Genomic DNA, 11,856 nt, shown 5'->3' on the forward strand with positions numbered 1-11,856 from the left:
TGAGGACAGCATTATATCGGGGTAGAGGTGTATCTCTATTTTAGATACAATCAGCCAGACAGTTTGTCTTGGTGCCCTTTACACCCCCCCCCCCCCGCGATTCCCCCAGTGAAGACAGCGCATCGCTTGGGGGCTGGCTGGGAGCTCTGCTGCTGAGCCGTTCCCCAGGCCCCCCCAGCCTATGTCTCGGGGAGCAGCCTGTGTGGGACCACGGTCAGCCCTAGAGTCGCTCTGTTCACTTCACACTCAGGTTGCGTGTGGCCCCCAGTCCCCCAGGAGGCTAGTGGGGGTGGCACAAGGTTCCAGGGGCTGGATGGCTTGTGGGGCTGGTACGGGATAAATCTGCGTGATGTGCAAACGTGGCTTCATTTCATTCTGGGGGGCTCACCTTGCTTGGCCTGGTGGAGGACAGATCTGTGTGTGGTGCTTCCCTCCCAGTGCCTGACTCAGCCCCCAGCCTCATAGCCAGGGGCCAGTCCCCCCCTCCCTGGGTTGCCAGAACCTTTCCAAGGTGGAGGGAGCAGCATTTCCAACTGCAGCTGTGGTTTGGCCTAAACCCCTCTAGCAGGCTGGTTGCAGATCGCCCTGGGGGGCAGCTGCCAGGATGCTTCCCGCTGGAGCGTCTCCTGGTTAAATGCTGGCTGTGCCAGGGGACACAAGGGAGGCCTCAAAGCCTGGGGGTGTTCCCTCCCTCCACGGGGCCAGGCTGGGCAGGAAAGGCAGTGGATCGGGGGCAGACAGCTCGACCTTGTGGGGAACAGCCCAGGGGCCTGCCGGAGTCTGTCTTGTCACCTGTCGGCAGCTCCGTGCTGGGGCTTCGGCTACCTCCGTCTGGAGGCCTCGGGAGCCCTGGGGCCCAAAGCAGCTGGCCGGGGTTCTCCCCAGGGACCGGCCAGACTGTCTGTTTCTCTGGTGGAGGCCGTGCAGCCCCCCATCCCACCGAGAGCAGCACGAGGCTGCCAGTGCTCGTCCCAGCCAGCGCTGAGAGCCAGGCCCCATGAGGGTGAAACCCCCTGAGCCCAGAGGGGGAGGGAGGGGCTCGGATCACCGTCCAACAGCCAGATATCTGGGGGTCCTGCCCTGCTGGGGGGGGCTTGGGCGTGGGGTGCCCCGGCCAAGGTTTGCCCTGCGTGGAGCAGATCCAGCCCCAGTTCCACAGGTGCCAGGCCCCTGGATGCCACTTGCACCAGAAGAGCTGACAGGTGGGAATCTCTGGCCTAGGGGAGTTAGGTGCTGAGCTCCCAGCCCCGCACTGGTCCAGCTCCCTTTGGCACACTGAATTGTGCAGCCCAGGGACTGCTGGGGCAGACGGTCAGCGCCTTGCGGGCGCCCGGAGGGGGTGTGGCGCACACAGAGCAGCTTGGACTCCTCCCCCACCTTCCTAACACCCCGGCTCGGGGTCGCCCCTCGCTGCGCATCCCGCTGCTAACTCCCCCCGGCGTGAGCCTTCCCTCTCCGCTCTGTTGCATTCAGTCCTTTCTCTGCCGGTCCCCTGGCACCCCTCTAGTGCGCCTCACTCAGCACCAGCCCCCCCTTCCCAGGCAGCCTCTGGCTCCCCCCGGGATTGGCAGGACACGGGAGCCCCCGGCTCCCAGGCCAGGTTCAGTGTAGCTGGCCGTGGTGTGGCACCGCCCCTTCCCCCGGCCAAGGTCCCTTCTGCTGCTACGCTTGAGGGGCCCGGAGGTGGTGGGTTCTGGGCAGCCCAGGGGAGATCCCTTAGCACCCCCATGTGGGACCTGGGGACGCTCCGGGGGCAGGGCACTGTCCATGCTTTGCAGAGAGCTCGGCGCTGCCCGGGGGAGAGTGGGCCACCTGCCCAAGGAAGGCATCCGGCCGCCGCTTGGGGCCCTTTGGCAGCTTTGCATGGAGCTGTTTCAGGCTCCCTCTCTTCTGAACGGGAGCTGCTGTGGTCCTTGGAATAGACCCAAGGCTGCAGCAGCTTTCCTGGGCGGGGTGCCCTGGGCCTGGGAGGGCAGGCGCTGCCTTGTTTGGGTGCCTCTGAGAGGAGGCTGCCGTGGGGCACCCTTAGGTCAGCTGTGCCCTCTGGCCATGTCCTCCCATCCGGGCCCCGGAGCTCCAGGCTGCCTGCTGCCTGCCTGCGTTACTAACCCCTCCCCGCTGCCCGGGTGGGGTCCGGGGCCCATTCCCTGCCCCTCAAAGTAACCTGCTGTTTTTCGTTACAAAGGACCATGCCCTGGGGTAACTTTCCCATGGAGAAAGGACACTTGTTTAGGCTGCCGTCGGCTCTCAACAGGTGAATGGTTTTTGATTCCGTTCTCTCTCTCTCCCTCTCTGTGCCTGAGCCGGCTGCCGCCGCAGCCCCCCGTGGGCCCTGGCCCGATGGCCAGTGTCCGGTTGGGTTGGGGGGCTCTTGAGGTCCTGACCCCGATGGGTGACTGGGATGCTCAGGCTGGGGCGGCTCCGTGGGGCTGCGCTGATTTACACCAGCTGAGGATTTGGCCCAGGGCCCCGTTGCCCTTCAGAGCTTGGTTCTCGGGTTCACGTGGCCGCCCCACCTGGCTGTCAGGGATCACGGTGGGGTCGGTAGCCCGCTAGGGGCCAGTGGCGGGGCGTTTTGCCAGGTGTCTGGCCAAGGGAGCGGGAGGCTCGCGAACGGCTCTCTGGGCTCAGGGCAGCGCCCTCCGTGAGATGCTGCCGCCTTTGTGCCCCAGCTGTGCCGCTCTAAAGACACTGAGCTAGCTAGTAACAGGGCTCACGTGTCCCTCGTCTTTCTCCCCTCGGAGCAGGGCACGAACCTGTTGGGCGTGGGAGGGCGGGCACGCTGCGCCTGGAGCAGCACAAAGCCCGGCAGCTCTGCCCCAGGAGTGATGGGTCGGCACATGCAGTGCCCTAGCCAGTCCTGCTGGCCATGCCGCTGAGAGAGGATGGGCGGGGGGGAGGGGGAGCCTTTGCTAGCTCCTCTAGTCCAGGTCCTATTCATGGGCTTAGGAGAAACGAATCGGGGGGGCAAGGCAGGGCCCAGCCTCCCCAGACCTCTCAAACAGCCCCCAGTGCCCCCTGGTGGCAGTGTCAGCAGGGAGGGAGTGGGCCCTGGAGCCCCAGGTCTGTCCCTTGGGCGCAAGGGGGCTGGGGCCATGTCCTGGGGTGCAGCCCACTGAACTGCCCAGGAAAACCCAGCCCCTCGGCAAGAGAAGAGGGTTCTTGCTGGCCGTGGGTGGAAGGGGGCGATTAGCAGCCGGCCAGCGGCCCCCAGCTGGTCCTGTTACAGCAGGTTCAGGGCCGTTAAACTCCCCTGCCGGGCATCCCGTGTCCTGAGCAGGTGGCAATGCCGGCTCGGGCCCGGCCTGCCAAGGGTTGCAGTTATGAAACCCTTGGCAGGCTGCACTGCCCAGCCCCCACGGAGTGACTGGCCGCAGCACTGCCCGGCCCCGGCCCCGGCTGCAGCCCGCCCGCGAGCGAGCTGCACTCTGCACCCTCACGCCTGGCAGAGCTCCGCTCCCCTGAGGGCAGGTGACTGGGCCTGGGGGGAACTGGGGGCCGAGGCCCCGCTCCTCCTGCCAGTGCCTGGCTGGCTGGGCGCGAGCTCTGCCGGGGGAGTCGGGAGGAGGCTGCAGCTCCAGGTGGCCTTGCGCAGCGGCTGGAATCCTGCAAGTGTCGGGCGGGCTGGCCTTGGGCAGCTGCCTCCCCCACCTTCCCACCGGGCCCTGGGTGGGGGAACGGGCCAGTCAGTGGCCTTGGGCGCCCCAGGGGCCGGGGAGAAGGAAACAGCCACCGGCCAGAGGGGGAGTTTGGCACAGGCAGCAAGAGCTGAAGGCAGCCCGCCCTGGCCTGCCCCCAGCTGATCGGCCCCTGCCCTGCCCCCCAACTCTAGGGCGGTCTGGCCCCCCCCCCCCCCCCCCCCCGCTCCAGGTTGATCTGTGCCCTTGCACCCACCTGGTCTGCCCTTCATGCCCCCTCCATCTGCTCCAGGCTGATCTGTGCCCCCTCCCCCCAACCTGGTCTGCCCTTCGTGCCCCCCCCATCCTGCTCCAGTCTGATCCGTGCCCCCCCCCCCCATCTGTTCCAGGTGATCTGCCCCTGGCTGATAGGCCTTGCCCCTCCCCAGCTTGGTGCAGTTGCCCTGATGTCACAGCAGGGAGGGCTCAGCCACTGCTTTCCTAGCCATTGTTGGGGGGCTGCAGGAGGTGCTGTTTGCTGGCTGCTGCCTGGGAGACGGGTGGGGTGGGGGTAAGGATTAGCTGCTGTTCTACAGGGGCCTTCCCCCAAATGGGTCCCAGGGTGCTGTACAGCCCCCCACCCCTGGGCTCTGCTGGTGTCAGGGGGCCGTTTAGGACAGGAAGTGAAGGGGGGACTGAAGGAGCGGCGGGTGTAAGAGCAGGCAGGCCCAGCTGCCCTGTCCTGTGGCCCCGCTTTGCGGGACTGGCTCAGTGCCCAGGCGCAGCGACCGGCTCCCCTCCCGGCACGCACCGTGCTCAGCCTCAGCCCCTCGGCGCGCACCGTGTGCCGGGAGCAAGGACAACGTCCCCATTCATGCTCCCGGGGCGTCGCCGTGGGGCTCAGCGCTGACGTCTCGCCCACCGTGGGGTTTCGTTAGTGCGGAGGCTGGGCCCCTGGGGGGGCTGTGGGGGGCGGGAGAGAGAATTTCCTGCCTGGGAGCAGGCTAGGCCCCTCAGCTGAACAATCTCCCCCTTGTGTGTCGTTAGCTGGAGTAGCCTGCCCTGCCCCCTCCCCGTGCCCCAGCCCGACTCATTAGGAAGACAATGCACGTGTCTCCCTGGGGCCTCAGGGAGCCCCTTCGCTGCAGCACATGCTTTGTGCCAGCCCAGGAAAAGTGGCTCCAGGGCCTAGGCCCTGCCGTGCCCGGGCTGGGGTGGCCTCAGGCTGAGTCTGTGTGTGCACAGCGCCTCCCCCAACAGATCCTTCGCCTTGCAGCCACCTCTGGGCTGGAGCAAACCCGGTACGGCAGACACAGGAATGTCCCGAGGAAGGGGCTGGGTCCTTCTGTGGGGACTTGACAGCTGCCTCTAGAAACCAGCCGTCACCTCCTGCTCCAGCTCACAGCTCCCCCCGCCTGGCCTTTCCCCCAAGGGACAGCGAGCAGAACATTGGGGTATCCTAGAGCTTCCTTAAAGCTTAGCTGGGCCGGGGCAGCTGCTGGCTTGGGAAGGGGTTCCCCCAGGGCTGTTCCCCAGGGTTTCTGTTGTGATTCACTGAAAACAGCCTCCTGCCCTGTGCTGTCCCGTCCCCGGTCGCTGTCCCAGTGGGGGTCTCCTCCCTCGGGGATCCCTGCGCAGTCTGAGCTCCGAGGGTCCCCGTCATCCCACCAGCCTGCTCTCCTGAGAAGGGCCCGGCGAGCCTCGAGAAGCAGGAGGCGGCTTTTGGCACCACGAGAGCCAGGCAGCTTCCTGTTGAGGGGAGCGTGGATCCCCCAGCTGAGGGGCGGGAGGGGCATGCTGGCAGCTCGCGCTCCTCCCAGGATGCACCAGCCTTGTTGGGTCCTGTCTCCGCCCAGGGGGGGTCTGACTGGGGCCTTATCTTTTGCCATTAGAACAAATTCGGATTCGGCGCTTCACACGAGTGTGATGAACCCCAGCCAGCAGGACATGTACTTGGGCCCCTCGCAGGGCGTCCCCCCTCCCAGTCGCAGGAGCGGTGAGTAACGCCCCAGCCCTGCTCCCCTACTGCAGCAGGTGCATGTCGCGGCTCCCTGCCTCTCCCTGCTCCCCACCTGCCCTCCTTGCCCAGCCTCCAGCCACTGCTTTGTACCCTGGGCCGTGTGCAGACCGGCTGAGTCCTGTGGTAGCCCAGGAGGCAGCTCTGATGGCCGGGCTGCCCGGTACGGTCGGAGCCCTGGGGCGCCAACCTGGCGGCAGGTGGATACTCTTTGTCGCTAGCTCCCACATGCCAGGAAAGCCGCAGGCTTCCCGGCGGGGTTGTATCTGCCAGATCCATCTCCTAGCCTCGTCCGAGAACGGCTGTACCACGTCCCCCCATAGGCATGTCTAGCTCAGCACCCCCTTTCCTGTTGCACCGCGTCACCCCAGACGGTCGGCCTCACCTTCCCATCCACGCTGGCTCGCCCGTTGGGCAGCTGGTCCAAGCGCTGCTCCTTGGTGCCCTGCCTCTCGCAGTGCCCACCTGGTCGGGTCTCCTGCCTTCTCTCCCCAGGGGTGTGTCTGGACGTTGGCTCACGTGGTAGGTCCCCTGCTCATAGCTAACCGTGGCCCCATCCCTCTTTCAGGTTTTCTGGACGGGGACATGGACAGTAAAGGTAAATGCCCCATCCCTGCCCACCTTGCCTGGCAGTCACAGTGGGGCATGGAGCGGGGTCTGATCCCAACCCATGGAAGGGGGACAGCTCTGGCCCCTGCAGGGCTGGGAGTTTCAGAGAGGGTGGCACATTCTGCTTCATTGCCGGGGCAGGGAAGGGGAGTTGCCTGGGAGCACAAAAGCCTAAGGGGCCAGCAGGCCTGGGCCTGGCAGAACTACAGTTCCCAGTGTGCACTGCTTCATCGGGAGGCTGCTTGGCTCCACATGGAGCATTGCATGCTGGGACCCGTAGTCTCTCGGGCCCATTGCCCTGTTAATGCCAGGCATGGCTACCGTTTAACAACACTTCCAGTCGCTAGCGCCCTGGGGTTTGGTGGGGGCCGGGGGCTGGGCTGGCCCCCTCTGCACAAGGCTCACCCCTGCCCTTCTCCCCTTGCCAGTGTTTCTTTTCCAAGTGCCTCCCATCGAGGAGAACTTCCTGGATGACAACAAGCACTTACTGAAGCCCTGGGACACCAAGAAGGTGGGTGTGGAGGTCCTGGGGTGAGGCTGCACTACTCTCAGTGGCGGGATGGGGGATGCCCTGGTGGGTTTGAGAGCCCCGGTACTGGTATGGGGTATGTGGTGGTGGGAGGGCTCCCCACGTGGTGAGGGGTGGGCCTGCATGACGGGAGATCCTGAGTGGGACCGTGCTGCTCCCAGTGCCCGTATGTTTCAGCTCGGCTGGTGCTGTGGGCGCCGGCTTCCTGCCTCTGGCGCCTGGAGTGTTGCAACGTGTGTTTACCTCTCTCCTGCCCAGAAACTGCGGCCGCCCGCACTGCTCGGGGGGTGGGGTGAGGTAAATGCCCTGCCCAGGCTCACCCCCCTCCCCTCTCTGATTTCCCAGCTCTCGTCGTCCTCGGCCAGGCCCAGATCCTGCGAAGTCCCCGGGATCCAGTAAGTGCTGTGCCCGGGCGCGTCACACTGCCATAACAACTGTTAGCACCTTGTGGGCATCGCTCAGCTCCTCGGGGGAATGTCTAGGTCGTCTCCCTTTCACGGGGGGTGGGGGGGGTGGGTGGGGAGGGACTGAGGCATGGGGACTTGCCCAAAGCCACAGAAGTCAGTCCATGGCGGAGCAGGGAACAGAACCAGGAGTGCTGCCTCCCAGTCCTCTGTTCACTCACTAGGCCACACTTCCTCCCGCAGCTGGGCCCAGAACCCAGGAGTCCTGGGGCCCAGCCCCCATCTCTGACTCTGGGCACTCGGGAGTGTCGCCTTTGCTGAGCAGCGTCTCTCTGTTTCTTTCAGTATCTTTCCATCCCCCGATCAGCCTGCCAACGTCCCGCTCATCCCCACCGCCCTGAACACGGGCGGTTCCCTCCCTGACCTCACCAGCCTGCACTTCCCCTCCCCACTGCCCACCCCCCTGGACCCCGACGAGTCGAACTACCCCAGCCTGAGCGGCGGGAGCAGCACCGGTAACCTGGCCAACACCATGACGCACCTGGGCATCAGCAGCATGGGCCTGGGGACGGGCTACGGTTCCGCAGGTGAGGGCTCCGGGCTGCTGCCCAGAAGAGGAGTCGACCTGTGACCATGCGGGCAAGGGCTGCGTAGGACTCGTACTGGGCTCCTTCCTCCTCAGAGCCCAGTGCTGAGGATGGGACGTCAGCCAGGCCGCCCAGGGCCTTGCTCAGTGGTTTGAGCATTGGCCTGCTAAACCCAGGGTTGTGAGTTCAATCCTTGAGGGGGCCACTTAGGGATCTGGGGCAAAATCAGTACTTGGTCCTGCTAGTGAAGGCAGGGGGCTGGACTTGATGACCTTTCAGGGTCCCTTCCAGCTCTATGAGATAGGTATCTCTCTCTCTTTCTCTCTATAGCTCCGCCCCGGCCCATGGGACTTAGCCGGGGCTGAGTTTGGCCCAGGGTGGTGGGTGTCTCGGATCCCCGCGGAGCAGAGCTGCAGGACAAGCAAGCCCCAGGGGGCCCTGAGCATGTGCTCGGAGGGGGCTGCTAGCGCTGGGAGGTCAGGGGGGGACTGGGTGTTACTGAGCAGCTGCAGCGGGGTCTGGTGATTCTGCAGCTCCAGCAAGCTCCTGCCTTGCCCCCGTCCCAGGTGGGGACAGAGAATGGCCTGGCCTGGGCCGAGCTGGGCACCTCCCCCTGCAGCGTCTGGGCACACGAGAGCCTCTCAGGTCATTTCAGCGTCAGGGTTAGCAGGACACGAGCTGGGGCGTCGTATCAGGGAAGAGCCGAGCCCCCCTCCCGGGGGCCCCGGTGCTCGTCCTGCAGAAGGGAGCCGTCCCTCGCGCCAGGCGCCCGCTGGAGGGGGTCTCGGGCCATGATCCGATTCCATCGCTGGGTTTGTTTGTTTCTGTTGCCGTCTCCATCGTTTTGGTCTCCCCCTCCCCCTCCATCCCGCCCAGGGGGCGGAGCCTCGCTCGCGCTGATTGCCATGGGTAACAGTGGTGTCTCTTCTTTTTTTGTCCCCACAGGACTTACCTCACCTATGCAGAGCTCCCTGAGTAACCCCGCCCTGCAGTCCTCGCTTAGCAATCCCAACCTGCAGGCCTCCCTGCGCCCCCAGTCGCTGAATTCCTCCCTTAGCAACCCCTCCCTGCAGTCCTCCCAGAGCAGCTCCTCGCTCCCCTCCTCCCTCAGCACCCCTTCGCTCCCCTCCTCCCTCAGCACCCCCTCGCTCCCCTCCTCCCTCAGCAGCCAGTCCATGCAGTCCTCGCCCAGCAACCCCAGCCTGCAGGCCAGCTTTAGCAGCTCCTCCTACTCCCCCCTGGTGCAGGCGTCCATAAACACGTCGCCCCGCCGAAGGGCCCCGCTCAGCCCCCTCACCCTCCCAATGGGCGGCGACTCGAGAAGGCAGCACCCCAAACAGTTCTCACCAACAATGTCACCCACATTGTCCTCCATCACCCAGGTATGCATGATCCATCGTCACCCCGGTCCTCTTTCAGTTCCTCCTGTCGTCCTGTTTTTGCCATCCTCATCTCAGTGGGAGGCCGGGAGCTGTAGGGCGGGGAGCTGGCGCCCGGCACTGCCCTGGCCCCTCGCGGGTCCCTGCTCCACGGGGCGCTCGGAGAAGTCGGAGATGATTGTGTGTATTCGGGCTGGGCCGGGTGCTGCACAGACGGTCCGCGGTCGACAGACAAGCCGGAGGGTCGGGGAAGGGAAGCCTTGTTCTCCCCGGTCACACTCTGGGAACCAAGGCCCAGAGAGACGCAGTGACCGGCCCAGGGAGCTGGGAGCAGGACCGTCCTGTCCCGACTCCCAGCTCCTCCACTGGCCCCGGGGGCCGGAGGGAGTCTCCAGCTGACTTGAAGGCAGCCAGTCAAGCTGGGAGCCAGTCTGGAGGGTCTTGGTTCCAGGGCCCAGCAACCCCCCCCCACCGTCGGGCCAGGCTGTGCAGGGAGGCAGCCCCGGGGGCCTGAGCGTGCTCTGGGCCAGGGCTGGGTGTCGGGGAAACCGCAGCTGCTTGGGATGTGGAAGATTCAACGTGGCGCTGGGCGTGAAGGCTTCTCTGGCTGCTGCTCCCAAGGCAGACGGGGGCCAGCTCGCTCTCCCCAGGGTGTCTGCTGGACTGCACCCCATTAACCAGGCTTCTGCTGGCCGTGGGTGGGGTGCACAAAGCTTGGCTCCAGCTGAGCTGTGGGGCCGCTCGGCAGCACCGGGCTCCCCCTGCTGCCCGCCGGGGAGTAGCACTGGCTCCCGTACCCTGGGGAAGGGGCAGAAACACCCTGCAGTGGGTTGGAGGAAGGGGGGGGGTCTCCTCCGCACATGGATCTCTGCAGGGGCTGGTGGGATCCAGGGACCTCGGTCCTTGTGAACCTGGAGATTGGTCTTGGCCGAGGCTTTCTGAATTCTTCCTCTCCTGAGCGCCCTCCCCCCAGCCTCGCCGGGATGGGCTGATGCCCCAGGAGAACGCGCTTCTAGGCGGGGGAGGGAAACGGGTGCATTTCCCTCCCCTGACCCCCGGCACGCAGACGGCTGGCCAGAGAAAAGCCTGGAGTACCTGTCGGGTGCAGGGGGGCATATTTGCACAAGTAGCCGGTGGAACTCTCTGCCACAGGATCTGATTGAGTCCCAAGATATAAGTGGGTAGACGTGGCCAAGGACCTTGAGAACATCGCCAGTCCCGTTGGAGGGTAGAGAACAAGGGGATGGGTCAGCCCCCGCCTGGTTGGGCCTCGAACAGACAGGCTCCTTCCCCTCAGAATGGTTCCTGAAGCAGCTGGCGCTGATGGCTCAACGACAGGAGAGTGGGCCGGGGGCTGGCCCCAGAGGTGGGGGCCGGGTGGTGTCTCACCAATAGCCTAGCTGTTCAGGAGGAGCGGGACCCCTGGGCCAGATCCCTGCCAGGCTTGGTGCGTGGCTGTAACCCTTGCTGTGCTGGGTGTTCGCAGGGCGTGCCACTGGACACCAGCAAGCTGCCAGCCGACCAGAGGCTCCCGCCATACCCCTACAACCAGCCCGGCCTGCTCATGCAATCCCAGCCGCCTCTGCAGCAAACCCAGAAGCCCCAGCACCAGCCTATGCAGCCCCAGCACCAGACGCAGCCGGCCCGGCAGCAGCCGGCCCAGCAGCACAGCGCGCCCACGCAGCGGCCGTACCTCTCGCAGTACCAGCATAATTCCTCACTACAGCAGCAGCTCGGCCAGCCGCTGGGCGACTTCGGCCTGGGCAGCGTGAGTGCCGGCGCAGGCTGGGTCTCTGCTGGGGGGGCCCTGGCGCTTGCCCCCGGGGCGATAGGAGCGGAGACCCTCGGGGGGCTGGGGATTTCCTTCCAAGTTACCTGTAACGTAGCCATTCAGCTGCCCTGGCCTGGCCCACCTGACCCCAGCTGTGTTCAGGCCACGCTCCTGGGGCCGTCCCAGCCCCCGGTTCCGGCCCTCCAAGCCGCTTCTGGAGTTTGCTCTTTGCCATCTCTGGGCTGCTTCCCCCCAGTCTCTGGCCTCGCCCCCCATCAGCGCTGGGATCTCTGGGAGCCGTGACTAGCCTGCAGGGCTCCTTGGGGGTGGTTTGGTGGCACCATCTCCAGCTCAGGGCAAGGGAGGTGGAGTGGGCATGCACCAGCAGGGGGCGCAGGATGGAGATGTCTGTCACACCGGCTGCTGGCCCCACCGCGGGCGATTCCTCGCCTGCCCCCTGCGGACCTAGACGCCGAGGAGTAGAGGAGACTGCCAGGTTGACTGGTCCCTGCAGCGGGTTCCTCTAAGTCAGTCTCCAACCTTTTTACGCCCAAGATCACTTTTTGAATTTAAGGGCAACCCAGGATCTACCCCCCCCTTCCCCAAAGCCCCATCCCACTCACTCCCCCCCATCACTCGCTCTCCCCCCACCCTCACTCACTGTCACTGGGTTGGAGTAGGGGTTTGGGAGGGGGGCTCTGAGCTGGAGCTGAGGGGTGTGCAGTGTGAGAGGGGGCTCTGGGCTGAGCCTGGGGCAGTGGGTTGGGGTGCAGGAGGGGTGAGGGGTGCAAGCTCTGGGAGGGAGTTTGGGTGCAGGAGGGGGCTCTGGGCTGGGGCAGAGTGTTGGGGTGCAGGGTGGTACAGGGTGCTGGTTCTGGGAGGGGGCTGGGGGTTGGGGTGCAGGAGGGGGCTCTGGGCTGGGGCAGAGTGTTGGGGGGCAGGG

At 65.7% G+C, this 11,856-nt stretch overlaps 1 protein-coding gene across 3 annotated transcripts in view; it reads left to right on the forward strand.

Moving 5' to 3' along the window:
• The window catches only part of CRTC2 (CREB regulated transcription coactivator 2), a 25,261-nt gene extending 13,737 nt beyond the window's left edge, over window positions 1-11,524 (forward strand). The window contains exons 5-12 of one of the 3 annotated variants that reach the window (XM_034792515.1): window positions 2,186-2,254; window positions 5,510-5,613; window positions 6,203-6,232; window positions 6,672-6,754; window positions 7,118-7,167; window positions 7,522-7,763; window positions 8,709-9,145; window positions 10,629-11,523. In XM_034792515.1, the coding sequence (XP_034648406.1) occupies window positions 2,186-2,254; window positions 5,510-5,613; window positions 6,203-6,232; window positions 6,672-6,754; window positions 7,118-7,167; window positions 7,522-7,763; window positions 8,709-9,145; window positions 10,629-11,216 (1,603 nt within the window). In that variant the 3' untranslated portion in view covers window positions 11,217-11,523. Of the gene's footprint in view, window positions 1-2,185; window positions 2,255-5,509; window positions 5,614-6,202; window positions 6,233-6,671; window positions 6,755-7,117; window positions 7,168-7,521; window positions 7,764-8,708; window positions 9,146-10,628 lie in introns of all 3 variants that reach the window. The other 2 variants (XM_034792517.1, XM_034792516.1) reach the window with 2 other exon arrangements.
• Window positions 11,525-11,856: the final 332 nt, after the last annotated feature.

The sequence above is a fragment of the Trachemys scripta genome, chromosome 16 (assembly GCF_013100865.1).
Source record: "Trachemys scripta elegans isolate TJP31775 chromosome 16, CAS_Tse_1.0, whole genome shotgun sequence".
Classification (NCBI taxonomy): Eukaryota; Metazoa; Chordata; order Testudines; family Emydidae; genus Trachemys; species Trachemys scripta.